We start from the raw sequence: 21585 nt of genomic DNA, 5'->3' as shown, positions 1-21585 counted from the left end.
TAGTTTTATACACTGTATATTGAAATCATTGGCTTCACTACATTTAAATAATAATGGAAACCCAAATTCATACTTTTATACCACAGTTCACCATAATGAATTCTCTCTAAATATTTCTGTATATTACATAACTTAACTTGTATTTCTTTATTTCCACATAAGTACATGGCTATATTTTAATTCCTCTTATATTTAGTGTATGTTTGACATTCCCTGTTTTCTCCCCCATCTCTTATAAGAATTCTAAAAAAGGCAAAGTTAAATCAGCAATGAGTTTAATATGCAAATACTGGTGCATTTTAGTGCACATTTAGTGCACATTGATACAATAACTTTGTTCCACATGTGGAATTCTCACTGGTGTAAATTCTGCACAAAGGACTTAGTCTGTGCTCAAGAGGGATCTATTTTATTTGGCATTCTGTATTTATTATGTTGTTTTGGATAGCTATAGATTCTTAGTCATAAATTAAATTAATGGAATCAATGGACCAAATTCATTGCTCAGAAGTTATTGGTTAAGGTTTGTGACCAAGTTGGTGCCATCTCACTTTATTTGGACATATGACTCTTCGAGGCATTTGCTGTGAATTTAGAGTGAACATAGGGAGTAAAAGTTGGGGGTAACTGAGTGTATATTGATTTAAATAAAGGAAAGAAGAATGGTTCCGTGGTCAAAGTACCAGATTGAAAATCAGAAGTACTAGATTGGATAGCTGAAGACCTACTGTAAAATTCTGACCCTATTGAGGTCAATGACTAAATTCTTTGAGTTCAGCGGGTCCAGCATATCACGTCTAGTTTTATTGAGAGCTGTGCTATTGATTTAAAGTCTGAGCCAGCAAAGTGATCCACATGGCAGACCCTTATGCCCCCATGGAATCCCTGTAAAGACAATAGGAATCTTACAGGGTCAGGTCCTTAAGGTATAAACATGAGCAAATCATTTTATTCTCTCCCTCTGCCTTCTTTTCGTCATCTGTAAAATTGGGACAGTTATCTGCCTCATGTGTCTTGCAAAGGTTATTTAGGGTATGACTGCACTGCGAGCAAAGGGGTGATTGCAGCACGGGTAGGTATACTCATGCTAGCTTTCATATAGCTAGCCTGGGTAACAATAGCACTGTAGGTGTGGCAGTACAGGTTAACTATCCAGAGTACAAGCCCTACAGGGAGTCTGGAGTACTCTGAATGCTAGCCTGTGCTGAAGCCCGTGCCACTACCTCTACACTGCCATTCTTACCTGTGCCAGGCAGATTAAAGCTAGTATGGTATACCCACCAATGCTGTGATCACCCCTTAACTTGCAGTGTAGACATACTCTTGATGTTTGCAATCCATTTTCAGCTCTTCAAATGGAAGGTGCTTTAGGAGTGCAAAAAGGTATTAATATAATAATTAATGTTGTGTATAGTGGTTGTCAAACATAAGCATCTGTCAGACTGGCTATGTGTCTTTATGCATAAGTCTGTAGTTTATTAGTGTAAGAAATGTGTCCAGCTGCCTATTAGTAGGAGTATTTCCACAATGTAGGAAGGACAATCCTACCGTCTGGCTAGCTAGTATGTCCTTAATTTAGTCTCTTTTCTCTTGAGTCTTCTGTTTATAACACCATATTCTCAGTGTCAATATATGCTAGGAAAGCATATGGTTAACTTTGTTTTAAAATATAAAGCTAAAACCTCTGGGCTTTTTGCTGGTGCTGTGACAGCTAAGAAATTGGCAAGAATGTTACTACAAAGCATATTCGAATGCCAGTGCAGCTGAGAACAGAATTTGATTTATGACATGTAAATTTGATTAATTTTCTGCATAATTTCATGCTAAATATTTCCTCACCATCTAATAATTTACAAAACTTTTATTAGTGAATTATATTTTCTCCCCAAGTCAAGTTCTCAGCTTGTCATATGACTTAAATTAAGCCAGCAATCGGGAATCTCACTCAAGCCAAGAGGTGCTTTGAGAATCATAATTAAAATGTTCATATGTATCTCTGGTTCAAACTTCTCATCTCTCCCCGTGCGCCACCAATAGTCTTTTTCAGATGGAGTTTTTGCTTTAGTCACATTGTTTACCAATCACAAGCAACCTTTTTTTAAGGCATACATTTCCATTACCAGGTCATCTTCACATTGCAAATAACTCAGTGTCACAACTGCAGATTAACAGCAAGAATCTTGCTTAAGACAGGTAGTAGGGTCCTGAATTCTGCCTTGCAACATATTATCCCGTTGCTGGGCTCCTAAGACGACAACATCCAGCTGTGCTGCACCATAGTCTGATATTCTATTGCATTAACCACAAAATCTAATTCCTTGACAGTATGGTAGAAAAGCAAGAAAAACAAATGATTCCTGTTTTATCTCACTGGAGAGTAGGGAGACTCCTCTTAAGTCTAGACTCCGATAATCTTACTGTTAACACACAAGCAGCCCCATTGACACTAGTAAATAAATAAACTATTCATAGGGTAAGATACTGTTTAATATGAGTAAGGAAATCAGAATCTCTAGCCCTTAGGTTCTTGCCTTGACTTTGTATGTAAAAATAAATACAATTTGTCCTTTTTGTGGCTCCTTTTTTCCTTCAGATATTTGGAAATATTTTTATTTTTCCTATATAACTAATACAGGATGTTTCTTACAGGAATGAACGGCTGCTTAGATGCTCTCAGTGCAAAATTGCCAGATACTGTGATACACGTTGTCAGGTAATGATCATTTTTAAAAATAATGACAAGCTACTAAAGAAAAAAAATAACCGTTTAGCTGTGGGGTTTTCAGTATGTTGTGTTGCCATTACCCATTAATGGTCTCTGGACATCTATGGAATCCATTAAGTCAACAAGTCATTAACAATAAGCAAAAAAATAAATGAATCACCCTCTCATTGCAGCTTTTGCTTAATGCTTATTAATTTACCTAACTAATATAACTAATGCAGACAATGTTGATATATAACTTTTTCACAGCTTGCCTCTTCCTCTCATTTACTAAGGCTAACACTTTCAAAACTGGATGCCCAAAGCTAGTTATTTGAATAAGAGGCCTGACTTTTGAATACTTACAACTCTCATTGACTTTAAGGTTCTTGAATTTGAATGCCACTTTCTTTCATGTTGGGTTGTGTGGGTGTGTTTTTTTTTGTTTGTTTGTTTGTTTTTTTTTAAATTATGGCTATAGATCTAAGGCTAACTTTCTTACCTGGTTTTACCCCCCCACCTCCTTTTACAGTCAATAAAATAAACTAACAAACAAAATGAAGTTGAAATTGATGGTTAGGATTTACCTGCTCAGAAAAACCTGCTTGTTGTGTTTCCTGGCATACATGCAGAGAAATTAGATAAAATTAGATAAAAACATAAAATACTCTTACTGGTTGTAAAGTAGCACTACTTTATTTGTTGGACATTGATCTATGGGTAGGTTCTGTTTTATGATATAAATCTTGGTGGTTTTGCTTGGTTATATAACTTGCATCACTGGTGAGGGTAGTGAATGGTTGAGGGGGAGACAGCAGCCCCCGCCATTCTTTCCTTTTTGTGGCAGGGTGCTATTAATGTTGTTTGATCATGTTATGTTAATGCAGTTGCAACCTTTTCTTGCCAGTCTCTGAGGTCTGAATGGTTTTCCTCATTCCAGGATTCCCTCAGCAAAATAAATAAATAAACGCAACCACTCTGTGATCAGTTTTGGTTTGACTGCAATGATAGGGAAAAGATGCAATCTTAACATCATTCTAGTGTGAAAACATATCTCTAAGTTTAGGAGACTGTGACATATGATGCTATGTGATACTTCATATTTCGTCTCATTAGCGCTTTATTGGTTGGGTAAGCTATTAATCATTTTGATGTCACTGTTAGCTTATTTAAAATCCTATGCAGGATTTATGTTCGGAAATTTTTTGACACATAAAGGCTGACTCCAAAGAGCAATTTTAGCTGAAGCAAGATAAAAATGCCAATATAATTATATTACACAGAATGATGTCTGGACACTTACAAGCATACCTTTGTTTCTTTGGGACAAAAGTAATTCTGCTTAGTAGTAGATACTTAACTTGTATTTGTCTGCTACTTAGTGACACTAACTGTATTATAATGTCTAGTTGGGGTCATTTTGTTCACTTGTAGAGTTACAAATAAAGAAATATAAGAACAAGTTTCCCACGTGGAAGAAAAAAATATTGACTAATTTATTACTTGTAGGTACAAGAAAGATAGTCCAAAGTAAAATAACTGCTACCTGATACTGACACCTTGTTATTTAAAGTAAAAATCATCCATCTGATGCTATTCATAGTGTTATATTGTTTATAACAGTGGTTCCCAAACTTGTTCTGCTGCCTGTGCAGGAAAAGCCCCTGGCTGGCTGGGCTGGTTTGTTTACCTGCTGCGTCCACAGGTTCGGCAGATTGCGGCTCCCAGTGGCCGTGGTTCGCTGCTCCAGGTCACTGGGATCTGCTAGAAGCGATGGGAGCAATCAGCTGAACCTGCGGACGCGGCAGGTAAACAAACTGGCCCGGCCCGCCAGGGGCTTTCCCGGCACAAGCAGCGGAACAAGTTTGGGAACCACTGGTTTATAATCATCTGATTACTCACACAGAACGCGAAATTAGATATTTATTTTCACCCCATCAGCTCACAGATTCCCATGAACTGCCACTTCCAATTTTTGATACACTCTCTCCTTCCTTCTGGGGCCATTCATATAGCCAAGCAATGGGAATTCTGCAAACAAAAAATACAGTGACATCTGTCTTAAGGGACTGACCACAACTGGTTGCTTAATATAGGTCTAATAGTGGTGGAATAGTACTGAACTCAGTAGGCCAGACGTGAGTCACTTTACACCAGCTGAGACTCAGGACCATTGTGTTTTGTGTTCTGGGATGTCTCTTACAGCCAGAAGTTGTCTGGGATGGTGGTCTCTTGTAAGAGTTTCATAGTCTTCTATGATAAATTCCTACTGCCGGGGTCTTTGTTCCTATCATCTGAGGGATGGGGATTCTTCCAGCTTTAGAATTTTAAAACTATTAAATCACCTCACCAGAGGGCAGTGTGCACCTGCCCCTGTTCAAGCATTATAGCATCCCTACTTCTCCTACCCATCATTTCCTATTTTACTGCTGATTGTAGAAGAGCTATTTCTGTGTCAGACATCATGCAGTCTGATACTGATAGCTGATACGTGACAGAAATTGTTTTACACAGTTGATTGTTTCGTTTCTCCTACTGCCTTTCTGTGAGAAACTAAATTGCCTTGTGGAGTCCTATGTTTGTTTTAACTGTTATCGTATCTTTTTGTTAATTGTTTCTTTTTCTCCTTTTCACTTTTATATGGACATCTGTAAAGCAGCCCAGTAGCTTCAGACTTTGCTCTGAATGCCAAAATTAGATGTGTACAGGCTTAAAAATCTCAAATTCCATCACACAGACTTTATATGAAACATTGAAAAAAATCTGGATTGACTAAAGTAACAAAAGCAAACTGAAGGAATACAAAAACAGCCCAACCTTCCAGCGTAACGAGAGATGCGCTTAAAGACTCATTTCAGAGTAACAGCCATGTTAGTCTGTATTCGCAAAAAGAAAAGGAGTACTTGTGGCACCTTAGAGACTAACCAATTTATTTGAGCATGAGCTTTCGTGAGCTACAGCTCACTTCATCGGATGCATACTGTGGAAACTGCAGAAGACATTATATACACAGAGACCATGAAACAATACCTCCTCCCACCCCACTCTCCTGCTAGTAATAGCTTATCTAAAGTGGAGTGGGGTGGGAGGAGGTATTGTTTCATGGTCTCTGTGTATATAATGTCTTCTGCAGTTTCCACAGTATGCATCCGATGAAGTGAGCTGTAGCTCACGAAAGCTCATGCTCAAATAAATTGGTTAGTCTCTAAGGTGCCACAAGTACTCCTTTTCTTTTAAAGACTCATTGCTGCTCCTGCTCCCCAGTGATTTTAAGGACGAAGTGCCACAGTTCTGCGTATGTGCACATCCTCCCTATCTCTCCCCCCCCCCCCCGGTATTCCTCTATCCCGTTAAATTTGTTCATTCGGTAAATAGCTTTCTACTAGACTTATTTTTATCAGTTGTTCATTAAGGACCCAGTCTTGCATATACTTACACACAAGCAACTTTACTCTCATGAGTAGCCACATTGATTTCAATAGGACTGCTCATGTGTAAAGTAACTCCATATATAAATGTTTGCAATCTCAAGATCTGAAACGGAACTTTACTTTCGGTTTCTTTTGATTGTTTCCTATCCCAGTGCTTCTAATTTATTGATTTGTTCCTATAAAGGATCAAATATAAATCATTCAGGTTCTTGATTTTCTGATTTATCATTCCTGCTGCTTTTAATTTTCACATTTTTTAAAACTGTGAGCAGTTAGCGTCCCTGCTTTTAAAATCCCTTTACTTGCCTACTAATGACAATTAATAAATGAGAAATCCCAATTTTTAAATTGAGATCTTAAAAAGATTTATAACTGAGTCCTAATGACACCTTGCAAAGATTTCATCAGCCAGATAATAACTGAAGAGAAGAATTAAGTAGTTAAATTTAAGCAAAGTTATTTAATGCCCTAACATAACTGGTGAATACTGATGTGCATATATAGGTCATTAACACTACTGAATGTCCTGGGCCTGATTCTTCTTTCATATTGCTGTAAATCAGGAGTAACTCCACTGACTCAATGAAATTGTACTGGGGGGAAAAAAACCCAAAAGCACGAGGTAAATGAGAAGAAAATCAGGCTCCATTTATTTATCATATAAAGAAAATATTTTAAATAACTTCACTTTTCCCAGTCACTGAAAGCTCAAGTAGCAATGATGGCATTTATAACATGTTATAGTGTTAAAAAAAAAAAAATTCGAAGTTAAAAGAAGGTCGTTTACACTGCATTGTCATGCACTCAAAAGTCTGAAATGTTGAATATAAGGTTCCTGTGCAGTTTTAATTCTGCTCCCTTGTTTTAATTCTTGCTCCAGGCCAGGTACTGATGGGGAGCACGACATGAACACTGATACATGCACCCCAGCTCCCTCTGTAATCTATATCATTAGTGTATGTGTTGGTCTGAAATAAAGTGTATGATCTTGTTTTTTTTTAATGTAACAGAAAGAAGCCTGGCAGGAGCACAAGCAAGAATGCAAGTGTCTTAAGAGTATTGAGCCTAACTTTCCTCCTGACTCAGTGAGACTTGTTGGCAGGATTGTTTTTAAACTAGTAAGTGACATTCTGTTAAACATATCCCATTCTAGAGTTACACAGAAACAGGCTTGCACTGTAAATTTTTAATGTAATTAAAGACTAAAAAGCAGCAGTGGCTGGGTGGATGAACAAAATGGAACATGCATTTTGCATTACAAAATCGCTGATTAATTCCCAGCAACACTGGAAACGTCAGGAAATATGAAAATGGATGTAATTAAGCTGCAGGGGCCTGCTCATGAAACTGTTGCAGAAAAGCAATGTCTGTTGAAGTCAGTGGAAGTTTCTTATGCAGTGACTATGGGTATGTCTACACTACGGAATAAGGTCGAATTTATAGAAGTCGTTTTTTTAGAAATCGGTTTTATAAATTCGAGTGTGTGTGTCCCCACAGAAAATGCTCTAAGTGCATTAAGTGCATTAACTCGGCGGAGCGCTTCCACAGTACCGAGGCAAGCGTCGACTTCCGGAGCGTTGCACTGTGGGTAGCTATCCCACAGTTCCCGCAGTCTCCGCTGCCCATTGGAATTCTGGGTTGAGATCCCAATGCCTGATGGGGCTAAAACATTGTCGCGGGTGGTTCTGGGTACATATCGTCAGCCCCCCGTTCCCTCCCTCCCCCCGTGAAAGCAAGGGCAGACAATCATTTCGCGCCTTTTTTCCTGAGTTACCTGTGCAGACGCCATACCATGGCAAGCATGGAGCCCGCTCAGGTAACCGTCACCCTATGTCTCCTGGGTGCTGGCAGACGCGGTACGGCATTGCTACACAGTAGCAGCAACCCCTTGCCTTGTGGCAGCAGACGGTACAGTACGACTGGTAGCAGTCATCGTCATGTCTGAGGTGCTCCTGGTCGCCTCTGTAAGGTCGATCAGGAGCGCCTGGGCAGACATGGGCACAGGGACTAAATTTGGAGTGACTTGACCAGGTCATTCTCTTTAGTCCTGCAGTCAGTCCTATTGAACCGTCTTATGGTGAGCGGGCAGGCGATATGGACTGCTTGCAGTCGTACTGTACCATCTTCTGCCGAGCAGCCATGAGATGTGGATGGCATGCAGTCCTTCTGCACCGTCTGCTGCCAGCCAAAGATGTAAAAGATAGATGGAGTGGATCAAAACAAGAAATAGACCAGATTTGTTTTGTACTCATTTGCTTCCCCCCCTCCCCTGTCTAGGGGACTCATTCTTCTAGATCACACTGCAGTCACTTACAGAGAAGGTGCAGCGAGGTAAATCTAGCCATGTATCAATCAGAGGCCAGGCTAACCTTCTTGCTCCAATAAGGACAATAACTTAGGTGCACCATTTCTTATTGGAACCCTCCGTGAAGTCCTGCCTGAAATACTCCTTGATGTAAAGCCACCCCCTTTGTTGATTTTAGCTCCCTGAAGCCAACCCTGTAAGCGCCCCTCCCAGCGTCAGAGCAATGGCAAACAATCGGGCATCTGAGAGTGCTGTCCAGAGCAGTCACAATGGAGCACTCTGATGGGGCTAAAACATTGTCGCGGGTGGTTCTGGGTACGTGTCGTCAGGCCCCCGTTCCCTCCCTCCCTCCGTGAAAGCAAGGGCAGACAATCATTTCGCGCCTTTTTTCCTGAGTTACCTGTGCAGACGCCATACCACAGCAAGCATGGAGCCCGCTCAGGTAACCGTCACCCTATGTCTCCTGGGTGCTGGCAGATGCGGTACGGCTTTGCTGCACAGTAGCAGCAACCCATTGCCTTCTGGCAGCAGACGGTGCAATACGATTGGTAGTCGTCCTCGTCGTGTCCGAGGTGCTCCTGGCCGCGTCGGCTGGGAGCGCCTGGGCAGACATGGTCGCAGGGACTAAATTTGGAGTGACTTGACCAGGTCATTCTCTTTAGTCCTGCAGTCAGTCCTATTGAACCGTCTTATGGTGAGCGGGCAGGCGATACGGACTGCTAGCAGTCGTACTGTACCATCTTCTGCCAGGCAGGCAAGAGATGAGGATTGCTAGCAGTCGTATTGCACCATCTTCTGCCAGGCAGGCAAGACATGGGGATGGCTAGCAGTCGTACTGTACCATCTTCTGCCGAGCAGCCATGAGATGTGGATGGCATGCAGTCCTTCTGCACCGTCTGCTGCCAGCCAAAGATGTAAAAGATAGATGGAGTGGGTCAAAACAAGAAATAGACCAGATTTGTTTTGTACTCATTTGCCTCCTCCCCTGTCTAGGGGACTCATTCCTCTAGGTCACACTGCAGTCACTCACAGAGAAGGTGCGGCGAGGTAAATCTAGCCATGTATCAATCAGAGGCCAGGCTAACCTCCTTGTTCCAATAAGAACGATAACTTAGGTGCACCATTTCTTATTGGAACCCTCCGTGCAGTCCTGCCTGAAATACTCCTTGATGTACAGGCACCCCCTTTGTTGATTTTAGCTCCCTGAAGCCAACCCTGTAAGCCGTGTCGTCAGTCGCCCCTCCCTCCGTCAGAGCAACGGCAGACAATCGTTCCGCGCCTTTTTTCTGTGCGGACGCCATACCACGGCAAGCATGGAGCCCGCTCAGCTCACTTTGGCAATTAGGAGCACATTAACCACCACACGCATTATTCAGCAGTATATGCAGCACCAGAACATGGCAACGCGATACCGGGCGAGGAGGCGACGTCAGCGCGGTCCCGTGAGTGATCAGGACATGGACACAGATTTCTCTGAAAGCATGGGCCCTGCCAATGCATGCATCATGGTGCTAATGGGGCAGGTTCATGCTGTGGAACGCCGATTCTGGGCTCGGGAAACAAGCACAGACTGGTGGGACCGCATAGTGTTGCAGGTCTGGGACGATTCCCAGTGGCTACGAAACTTTCGCATGCGTAAGGGCACTTTCATGGAACTTTGTGACTTGCTTTCCCCTGCCCTGAAGCGCATGAATACCAAGATGAGAGCAGCCCTCACAGTTGAGAAGCGAGTGGCGATAGCCCTGTGGAAGCTTGCAACGCCAGACAGCTACCGGTCAGTTGGGAATCAATTTGGAGTGGGCAAATCTACTGTGGGGGCTGCTGTGATGCAAGTAGCCCACGCAATCAAAGATCTGCTGATATCAAGGGTAGTGACCCTGGGAAATGTGCAGGTCATAGTGGATGGCTTTGCTGCAATGGGATTCCCTAACTGTGGTGGGGCTATAGACGGAACCCATATCCCTATCTTGGCACCGGAGCACCAAGCCGCCGAGTACATAAACCGCAAGGGGTACTTTTCGATAGTGCTGCAAGCTCTGGTGGATCACAAGGGACGTTTCACCAACATCAACGTGGGATGGCCGGGAAAGGTGCACGATGCTCGCATCTTCAGGAACTCTGGTCTGTTTCAAAAGCTGCAGGAAGGGACTTTATTCCCAGACCAGAAAATAACTGTTGGGGATGTTGAAATGCCTATATGTATCCTTGGGGACCCAGCCTACCCCTTAATGCCATGGCTCATGAAGCCATACACAGGCAGCCTGGACAGTGGTCAGGAGCTGTTCAACTACAGGCTGAGCAAGTGCAGAATGGTGGTAGAATGTGCATTTGGATGTTTAAAGGCGCGCTGGCGCAGTTTACTGACTCGCTTAGACCTCAGCGAAACCAATATTCCCACTGTTATTACTGCTTGCTGTGTGCTCCACAATATCTGTGAGAGTAAGGGGGAGACGTTTATGGCGGGGTGGGAGGTTGAGGCAAATCGCCTGGCTGCTGGTTACGCGCAGCCAGACACCAGGGCGGTTAGAAGAGCACAGGAGGGCGCGGTACGCATCAGAGAAGCTTTGAAAACCAGTTTCATGACTGGCCAGGCTACGGTGTGAAAGTTCTGTTTGTTTCTCCTTGATGAACCCCCCCGCCCCTTGGTTCACTCTACTTCCCTGTAAGCTAACCACCCTCCCCTCTTCCCTTTAATCATTGCTTGCAGAGCCAATAAAGTCATTGTTGCTTCACATTCATGCATTCGTTATTCATTCATCACACAAATAGGGGGATGACTACCAAGGTATCCCAGGAGGGGTGGTGGAGGAGGGAAGGAAAATGCCACACAGCACTTTAAGTACAGCACTTTAAAAGTTTACAACTTTAAAATTTATTGAATGACAGCCTTCTTTTTTTTGGGCAATCCTCTGTGGTGGAGTGGCTGGTTGGCCGGAGGCCCCCCCACCGCGTTCTTGGGCGTCTGGGTGTGGAGGCTATGGAACTTGGGGAGGAGGGCGGTTGGTTACAGAGGGGCTGCAGTGGCAGTCTGTGCTCCAGCTGCCTTTGCTGCAGCTGAACCATACACTGGAGCATACTGGTTTGGTCCTGCAGCAGCCTCAGCATTGAATCCTGCCTCCTCTCATCACGCTGCTGCCACATTTGAGCTTCAGCCCTGTCTTCAGCCCGCCACTTACTCTCTTCAGCCCGCCACCTCTCCTCCCGGTCATTTTGTGCTTTCCTGCACTCTGACATTATTTGCCTCCACGCATTCGTCTGTGCTCTGTCAGTGTGGGAGGACAGCATGAGCTCGGAGAACATTTCATCGCGAGTGCGTTTTTTTTTCTTTCTAAGCTTCACTAGCCTCTGGGAAGGAGAAGATCCTGTGATCATTGAAACACATGCAGCTGGTGGAGAAAAAAAAAGGGACAGCGGTATTTAAAAAGACACATTTTATAAAACAGTGGCTACACTCTTTCAGGGTAAACCTTGCTGTTAACATTACATACATAGCACATGTGCTTTCGTTACAAGGTCGCATTTTGCCTCCTCCCACCGCGTGAACGGATTTTGGTTGAATGCCAGCAAACATACACTGCAATGCTTTGTTCTACAGTGATTCCCGAGTACGTGTTACTGGCCTGGAGTGGTAAAGTGTCCTACCATGAAGGACGAAATAAGGCTGCCCTCCCCAGAAACCTTTTGCAAAGGCAGAACCGCAAATGCCAGGGCAAAGTAATCCTTTCACATGCTTGCTTTTAAACCATGTATAGCATTTTAAAAGGTACACTCACCAGAGGTCCCTTCTCCGCCTGCTGAGTCCAGGAGGCAGCCTTGGGTGGGTTCGGGGGGTACTGGCTCCAGGTCTAGGGTGAGAAACAGTTCCTGGCTGTCGGGAAAACCGGTTTCTCCGCTTGCTTGCTGTGAGCTATCTTCTTCGTCCCCAAAACCTACTTCCGTATTGCCTCCATCTCCATTGAAGGAGTCAAACAACACGGCTGGGGTAGTGGTGGCTGAACCCCCTAAAATGGCATGCAGCTCATCATAGAAGCGGCATGTTTGGGGCTCTGACCCAGAGCGGCTGTTCGCCTCTCTGGTTTTCTGGTAGGCTTGCCTCAGCTCCTTCAGTTTCAGGCGGCACTGCTTCGGGTCCCTGTTATGGCCTCTGTCCTTCATGCCCTGGGAGATTTTGACAAAGGTTTTGGCATTTCGAAAACTGGAACGGAGTTCTGATAGCACGGATTCCTCTCCCCAAACAGCGATCAGATCCCGTACCTCCCGTTCGGTCCATGCTGGAGCTCTTTTGCGATTCTGGGACTCCATCATGGTCACCTGTGCTGATGAGCTCTGCATGGTCACCTGCAGCTTGCCACGCTGGCCAAACAGGAAATGAGATTCAAAAGTTCGCGGTTCTTTTCCTGTCTACCTGGCCAGTGCATCTGAGTTGAGAGCGCTGTCCAGAGCGGTCAGAATGGAGCACTCTGGGATAGCTCCCGGAGGCCAATACCATCGAATTGTGTCCACAGTACCCCAAATTCGAGCCGGCAACGTCGATTTAAGCGCTAATCCACTTGTCAGGGGTGGAGCAAGGAAATCGATTTTAAGAGCCCTTTAAGTCGAAATAAAGGGCTTCATTGTGTGGACGGGTGCAGGTTTAAATCGATTTAACGCTGCTAAATTCGACCTAAAGTCCTAGTGTAGACCAGGGCTATGTAATTGAGTCCCAAAACTCATTCCCTCAGAAATGGAAAGGGAAGAATATCACTTTGGGCTTGATCCTGCACCATTGAAGTTGATGCACGTTTTGGCATGGACTTTCATGGGAGCAGGATCAAGCCCCTTTTGAGTAGAGGTGAATATACAAGATTTTGCATAAGGATTGAATGCTGATGGATATTTTCTTTTGGGGTGTACGATGCTGTGCTCTGCAGACTTGTTAGCTTAGGCTCTGTTAGATTTTTTTGAACTCACCTGAAATTTCTGGGTTTACAATCTTTCCACAATGGTGGTTCTCATATTAATCTTCATGGACTAAATGCTATGCTTACTTCAACTACCCTATGACTAAGAGGTTGTAAATCAGCAAAGAATTTTGTCTTTTTTGCTGGCCCTAGTCCTAATGCCCTTATTCCCAGACCAAAATATATGTATTTGGAATAGTTTGAGGACTTAAAAGATGATTTGTTATATTCTTTTGTACACTGTTATGGATATATGTTTGGCAATGCTTTTAAAGAGAATATATATATAAACACATACCATTCCCTTTATATTAATTACATGAAGTAAAAGAAGCCTTCTAGTCTTATAAATTGTTCCCTATTAAGGGACACAGGGCTGAAGTAAATTACTAAAGATAAACTGCCAAAGCCAAGAAAATAAATTAGTGGGGAAGTCTCATTACAAAAAAAAATGATTTAGTATTTTTATGATAGTTTATAGAATATGTGACATGAACAACACAAGCGATTTATGTCACTGCTGTTACTTACTTCATGGTAATGAGTAATTCAGGTTTGTAAAGTGCTTTGGAGATAAAATGTGCTCTATAAATGCTCATTATCATGCATTCATTATTTTTGTTTTTTCTCTTCAGCTTGGACAATCAGCAGCATGTCCTTCTGAGAAACTCTACTCTTTTTCTGATCTTCAGTCAAGTAAGTAATCACCATCCACATGGCTGTAAATGCATAGTATGATTGGTTTGTTTCCTTCTGGCTCGCCCTTCTGAAATTCTGTTCTGTGGAATAAATTGTAAATGAAAAAAATCGAACTGTAGAATGGAATGAAAGGCCCTCTTTGAACTGCTGAAATTGCAGTGGGAAATTAGGTTACAGTTTTCTACTGCTAGTGTGGGGCCAATTCTTCACGTCTTGCACAACCAAAATTTTCATTGAGTTCAGTTGGACTTTTGCCTGATTTAGAGTATGCACCTTCTTTGTTGGGTTTGTTTCTTTAAGATGACATCATATCTGCTAGATTAGGTAGAAATTTCTGAGTGAATCTAGTTTAAAAAAACAAATCCACACACTTTTTGGTCATAAACCCTTTTTATCTATTTTAGTTTGTTGTTAATATTGCCTTTGTGCATAAAGATTCAACGGAACGTCTAATAAGAGAAAAATGCGACTGTTTGAAGCTCTTATTAAATGTATGTTTTTCTGAAAATTCAGTGTGGACAAAAAGATCAGATTGTGTTTCCATAAGTTTCAGGTACTCGTGGAATGGTTCTGCCTTCTAGTCTTTCAAAGTTAGGCTACTTCTAAAATAGACAATACTGATCCTTTCAAGTCTTTAATAGCTCAGAGTCTCTGTCAGTCTGACTTAAATGGCAAAGAGTACACTTAATTCAATTTATTGCAGCACAAGAGAAAATCAATAGTAAAAGGGACATTGTGTAGATTAATGTAAACATTTTGCTTGCCTTTTAAAACTGTTCTAATTTGGCAAGGAAACATGGTCTGGATTTTAAGTAACTTCATATATGTAGCTTCACTGAAACATTAAAAAACCCGAAGCCGCAACTACTTATTATGCTATTTTTCTTTTTCTGCTGTAGTGCTTGCCATTGTATTCACCTTTTTGCATAATACAAGGGCGAAGGAACATTAGTAAGGCAACCAATTTAAAAGTGATAACTCAAAATTAAAATGGATTCCTTTTATCAGCTAGTAGAATGCAGTGCTGGATATTCTTAAATGAAATGGTTTAGGAATATTCAAAAAGGGATTAGACACGTGAATAAAAACAGCATTTACAATTACTCTAGTTAGATTACAGAGTTAAAAACTATTGATCCTCATGCTTCAGGACATTGCTGGAATCAGTAAGAAATTTCCCTTCGTAATATAGTATACGTCTGACCAGGTGCACAGTGGGCAGTGACTTTCCTTTGAAGCATTGGGTATCTGCTGCTGCTATGGTACAGTCTTACTTTATGGTCTTAATTTCTTGCATATTAACTGAGGGCACAGTCTGGTAAGGTATAGAAAACAAATCTCCTGAGATGCTGAGAGTCCTGAACTTACCTTGCCTTCATCAAAGTCAGTGGGAATCAGGAGTATTAGGAGCTGAAGTAGCTGAAGGATCAGGCTGAGTGTGAATAAAATGATAAAGAGTCTGCGAACCGCTGCCAGAAAACTTGCAATAAAATTCTCATTTTTAAGAAAATCCAGGCATTGCACAACACAAGCTGGCTTCCATCTTTGTTACCGGAGACCACTCCATTTTCAGGAATCTTCAGTACATCACAGAGGCATCTAGTCTAGACATCTACGTCACAACTGCAAGTGAATACTTTTACAGAAGTTAATATTTTTGCTGCCATTTTTGTTTGCCACTAGGAGTTGCAAGGGATCTGTATAATGGACTGATAGTACCGCTACCTTAATTTGCTGTCCATCAGATCATTACTTTTCAATACTATTATGTACTACTTCTTTGGAATGAGAATTATTTTCTTTGATTTACTGTGTATGTGGTTTATACACCCCCAATATCACTTCACCCATTTGCTTCTCTCTCCCTCTCCCTCTCTCTCTCTCTCTCTGTATATATGCATTCTCCTTTGGGAGGAGCAATATATTCCTCCCCCTCCTCTTTTCAAGATCTACTCTGCCAATTTCATAATCACCCAGAATCTGTTGCACATGCTAAATCTGAGATTAATGGTCTGGAATGTCACCTTGATCTTCTACTGCATTTGCTACTTCTGCATTACTCTTTATGCATTAGTACTTAAAGGTCTAAAATCGGTGAAGGTTCTACAGGCTATAGCTCTACTGTGTTTAAATTTATCAAGACTCAAATCCTATATTATTCTTTAAAGGTTGTAATGCATGCAGAAAGGAGTATATTTACAACATTGTTTGCAAATACTTTGCTGTCTGCCTCCTGCTAGTATCAGCAGGAGCTGCATATCTAAATCCCTGTGCATAATGTAGTAAAGTTGTCACAAACCTTATATAGCATTGTCTCTCCAAGACTAGGGTCTGACACAATTGAGCATATTTCTAAGCACACAGAATTAAGGTATTTACAGGTTCTGTTTCACTTTGATTTTTGCTTTTGGTCTCATGATGAGTTGGGGAAAAACAAGGTCCTGATCATTTGCCATTAAATATCTCATGGGACTTTTTTGCAAGAATTGCTGGTGTCCTGGATAAATTCCAATTTGAGTAATTACATTCTGCTTCAGCCTCTCTAAATACTCCCTGAAGTTTCAGCTGATGCAATATTCTTGTTCACATCTGTCCTAACTGTAGTGTCGCTCTGCACAGGGCTGTTAAATTGCTGCTGCATTCTGTCACAGAGTTGGTTTCCTTTTAGTGGTGGGGGGTGAAGTGATTCCAGTCTGTCCGTCTTCATAATAAATAATAATATTCTGTAATGTGCATTTGGACTATTTGGAACTGATGTTTTTTTATAAATGCAAAGTATTATGATCTTTTATAAAGCTTGAAGCTATAAGCAATCTAATGGTCTATTGAGGCCACACAGCATATGGATAAAGCGGGTCACATTTGGAAGGGTTTAGCACAACTGTATGTGATGAGGCAGTGCTCTGATAGTGGCAATTTGTTGGCCCTACTGTACGTCTATGATCATATGAGGTGGAAGAGTCTGTTTATGGAGGTATAATTGAGTGAGTAGAATGCCAAAGCACTACCTCTTTTGGATGATTAATTTAGTGTTTTTGGTGATGGAATCTCTACTAATTTATTTTACTCCAACTCCCTATCTATTCTACAGGTGTCTAATATTGTTAATTTTCTCCAATAAATGCCTGCCGAATTATGGTTGTGATTTCAGTGGATTTTGATTTGACCACCTCTTATGAAAGTCATTTCTATTCCCTAGTGCAGCTCAACATTAAAAATAACAGAACCAAGTTGACCCTTGGTGCAGATGGGTGCAATTTCACTGGAGTTTTGCTTGTTCTGCCAGTGATGAATTTAATCAGTAACATATAATAATAAACTCACTTTGAAACTTTCCTCTTAGTTTTATTCTATGATTGACATTTAAACTCATCCACGTTACCTTTCTTTCATTACTCCTTGTTCCCTTCGTTGTAACTACACTCAAAGGAAGGAGGAGACAGGGAGGAAGTGTGGCCCAGTGAACCGAGAGGAGATTTTGGGTTCTTTTCCCAGCTCTGACATTGATTTGCTCTTTGTTTGTTTGTTTGGCAATTCACCTAGCCTGATTTGCAGAGATGCAGAGCACATGCAGCTCCTGTTGTCCTCCTTTGAAATTGTGATTTTATTATTTAATATCAGAATAATATTTACTTGCATTAGTACTGGTTTTAAATTTCAGCTTTCTTTAACTCAATCTTTGTGGTATTTTTCCCTTTCTGTGTGTACCATAGTCCTTGTACTCTGCTTATTCCATTTGTCAGCATAAAGCAATTTTTGACACTTCATAAGAAGAATATGATATAGAAATGCATCTGGTTGTAAGGAGGATGAAACTGTAGGATAATATGCAACACATTTTAATTGTAACAAACTGAATTGACTAATTTAGTATTTAACATATTGTATCTGCTTACACATCTGTTTTATCTTTAGGCTTTTGATTGTTCATTCACCATAATGTTTGTGATTTGGAAGTAGCACTTGATAAACTCTGCTTAGTGGTGATACGTAGCTGTCAAAAATAGTGGTGTATAATTACTTTCTGTCAAAATTAAATTTGGGATTGGAGGTGTCTAGATTGAACTGCTGCCATTGGGCTTCTTAAAGATGTTGACAGAAGGTTTTATTCATGCTTTGCTGTATTTTTTCCCTAAGATATTGAAGAGTTAAGTGAAGAAATGAAAGAGGGTCTCAGGCACTTGGCACAGACATTGCAGCTTTATTTGAGAGTGGAGATCCAGGATGCTTTTCAGCTGCTACCTGCAATAGACATTTTTCAGATCTTCGCAAAAGTAAGTGTTTAAACTGATTCCTGACAACTCTATAAATTATCTACTTCTCTTCTTGATTTAGTTTTTGGGTGTACAACACATCCATCCAGAAAGCTTTCAGAAAGTGCAGTGATATATGACATAATGTCAGAATGACCAGAAAAGTCTATTCCACTTCAGTAATTATTTAAGCAAATTCCCATCCCTTGAACAGCAGTTTTTCTTTTGATATGATTGTTACTTAAATTAAAATAAGGAATTGCATGAAAAGGGAATTTTAAAATGAACACGACATTTTTGGTGTAATTTAATAAGGGACAAAGATTGAAAAATGACTTGGAATGATTAATAAGTTATTTATTTTCCAACTATCTTGTCCTTTGAAAAAGATGTTAAAGAGTACACCATACTCTGTTTCATACTTCGGAATATTTCTGCAAAACATAACATCCTATAGTTGGAGATATATTCATGTTCCTGTTTTGTCCTTTTAATAACAAGTGTTAACGTGTTCCATAACACTATTACATTCCTCAAATGGTAATTTCAGGTGTCGGAGGCCATCTGTAACGAGACGGTAGACATAGATGATCTGGTAGAAGTACTGGAGTTTCATTTCCACATCTACTAACTGTTCAATACATTATGTGCTATATACCATTGACTTTTCCAGTACGTATTTTGTTGCCTTTGTTCTAGGAAGTTTCATTAAACAATTTCTTTAGAGGTATTGTACATGGAGAATACTTACATTTCTACTTAAGAATTTTAGATGGTGGGTTTTTTTTTCTGATTGGTTGCTAGCACATTCACATATACTCCAGCATGACTGATCTCTCTCATTCTCACCTTCACACACACGTTGTGGTCAACTGTTTTTACATTATGATGTTACCCAAATAACCCTTAGACTTTTTTAGTCCTGTAAAAGGGAGAGTCTCTTAATAGTTGCAGTATATAGGTCTTTTTGTCTGTTTGCACGATGGGTTGAATGTTTTTGAAATGGAAGAAAAATTGAAAGGGAATATGAGCCTCATTATCAAATATATTGTCTAGATTGAATTTTTACAGATTTCTGAATTTGGTGACTAATGTCAATTGCAGCTTTCTCTGGCAAACCATGATTATTACAAAAGGTGAAATTTATGGCAGTGAAGAAAGCTCACAGAAAGCCCAATGAGTCACTCAAACCCTCTATGTAGTGTGTTTAAGTTCCACTAAGAGGCTTTTGTTGTTTTGTGCAAGCCCTCTATTCTGGTATGAATTTTACCAGGTGACTGTTACTTGAAATATACATATGTATTAACCCTGTGAAGAGAATTGGCATCACGGCAAATAAATCTGAGGCTTAGAAGATGAGCCTTGGGTAGTGGAATCAATCAAGTCATAGGTTGCCGTGCTGTGTGGCCTTGTACATAATAGTAATCCATGAAATAGAGGCTGTAATGATACTGGGCCTGTCTCTATTCTTCCCATGGACTTCTTTCAGAGCAGTATTGGACCTATTGCCTACAAATGAAAAATAGTTATTGTAAATCTTTTAAAAAATTTTTTAGGTTTTCATAAGTAGTGATAGAATACAAAAGAGAGAGATTCCTATGAAGTAGCTGGAAAATACAGCCTTTAAAAGACGCACATACCTTTCATAGTTCCCACTTTCTGTCCCTTGGGTAATGCCCTTGGACTGTCATCTGGCTTTTCCCCTTTAATGCATCCTCTCGTGGCTGGGCATTTGCCTCAGTTTCCATCTATATCAGTTTAGAAATGTGGCCTGTGGTGCTCAGCCTCTCTCTGTGGCTTCAGCCCTCCCTCCACTTTTGGGGTAGTAAGAGGTGAGTGCTGAAATGTCCTGTAATGGGCCTCCAGTTGGTAGTCTCAGGCCCGATATGTCCCTTTCCCTCCCTTGTCAGGGGAAGGACAGAGGAAATTGAAGCAGGAACAAAAATCAAGTTAAATAGTCTTATGTTATGACCACCACCCTGAAGCTTCAGCAGTCTTTATTCCCTTCCCTGGGAAGAGTGGTAGGGGGATGCAAGTCTGCCCTCTCCTCTGAGTCCCAGTCTGGGATCTCTGAGTTGGCCAGTCAAGGACTGTTTACTTATGTCTCCTGCTGCCTCCCTGGGCTGCTTGCTATCTCTTGCAGGCATCTTCTGCATGGTAATCTTCCCCTGGATGCTTCTGCCAGGAAATTGGTCTCTCTAGGCAGCTTTCCCCTGTCTGATGCTGTGGAGCTCTTCAGTGATGGCTCCTAGCCCCTCCTGTAGCTGCCCTGCTCCATCTGGGTTGCAGCTTGTTATTCCAGCAGTTGCTAACCAGCCATTTAGTTGCAGCTGGAGAAGAGATTGCTCTCATTATTAACTCTTTAGTGTCTGCTGCCATGTTGGGATCTATACACCCCATCACAATGACCACCAAATTCTTTATAAAATATAAGGTGGCTGAAATAAATTAAGTCTTTGTAAGATATTAGGAGGATTCTTAATTGTTTATTTAGGACTTTTAAAATATATGTATTTATTCCATGCTTGCCAAAACTGTGTAGGTACTTGATGTTCATAGTTTGGAGAATGAGCAAACCACTATGGAAAAAATTGTAATTTCTATTATATTTTCTAGTAATTGGCAAATATTTATGACACCTGTTCCTCTTTGCTGTGTGGTACAGAAAGAAACAAAATGCAGATATAATGGTGAGCGTATAGAAGTATATATATCATACAAGTAAGGCAGAAATGACCCTGCTCCTATCTAAGGACAGAACTGCTCCTCCACTGCCTGTCCTCCCCTGCCTTCTTACACTATGGAATTCCTTGTATGGGTGTATAGAGGGGAGTAGCCACTGCAGCTGGCATGCACCCCTGTGCAGAGCATGGATTTCTTAGCAGAAACTCCTGGGTGACTTAGTGTTGTATTTGTATATTTTTAAACTTAGTGCCTAATCCAATTCAAAGAAGGATTAGCTGGATGATGGAAAAGTTCAGATGTACGTTAAATAGGAAGCAGGGTTTTTTTTCAGAAGAGAATATAAGCCCTCATGCTTCATGGTTTAACTGAATAAACTAAGAGATTTTATCTGTAGGCAGATTATTCATCAATTTTCCCCTATAGGTTTAATTGTATCTTCTTCTCAACTGCCAGTTGCTGGCCGCTGTTGGATACTGGCCTAATTGTATCAATGGTCTGATCTAGTATGACAGTTCCTACATTCTTACGTTCCTGTGTTCCAAATGAGAATTTTTACAATATTTCTTTT

The 21585-nt window shown here is 41.1% G+C and overlaps 2 protein-coding genes across 3 annotated transcripts in view; one reads left to right on the top strand and one right to left on the bottom strand.

Annotated features, from left to right (window-relative positions):
- SMYD3 (SET and MYND domain containing 3) overlaps positions 1–21585 on the top strand; it is a 663495-nt gene that overhangs the window by 93592 nt on the left and 548318 nt on the right. For both annotated transcript variants that reach the window (XM_075126978.1, XM_075126977.1), the window contains exons 2-5: positions 2650–2713; positions 7146–7253; positions 14016–14076; positions 18217–18353. In XM_075126978.1, coding sequence (XP_074983079.1) covers positions 2650–2713; positions 7146–7253; positions 14016–14076; positions 18217–18353 — 370 coding nt within the window. The remainder of the gene's footprint in view (positions 1–2649; positions 2714–7145; positions 7254–14015; positions 14077–18216; positions 18354–21585) is intronic.
- On the bottom strand, positions 11289–13436 carry LOC125633832 (uncharacterized). Its single transcript, XM_048843675.2, has 2 exons — positions 12214–13436; positions 11289–11826 (listed from the first exon to the last, which is right to left on the bottom strand). The coding sequence occupies exons 1-2, from the start codon at positions 12770–12772 to the stop codon at positions 11306–11308; spliced, it is 1080 nt and encodes a 359-aa protein (XP_048699632.2). The 5' UTR covers positions 12773–13436; the 3' UTR covers positions 11289–11305.

Source organism: Caretta caretta, chromosome 3 (genome assembly GCF_965140235.1).
Source record: "Caretta caretta isolate rCarCar2 chromosome 3, rCarCar1.hap1, whole genome shotgun sequence".
NCBI classification, from domain to species: domain Eukaryota; kingdom Metazoa; phylum Chordata; order Testudines; family Cheloniidae; genus Caretta; species Caretta caretta.
The sequence above is the reverse complement of the archived record's forward strand: the minus strand, read 5'-3'. Positions and strand labels throughout refer to the sequence as shown.

Excerpts from the sequence above, each read along its gene's own strand:
- LOC125633832 (XM_048843675.2), bottom strand. The coding sequence starts at position 12,772 with ATGCAGAGCTCATCAGCACAGGTGACCATGATGGAGTCCCAGAATCGC. Across the intron at positions 11,827-12,213 it reads AGGCGGAGAAGGGACCTCTG|CTGCATGTGTTTCAATGATC; the intron begins GTGAGTGTACCT and ends TTTCTCCACCAG.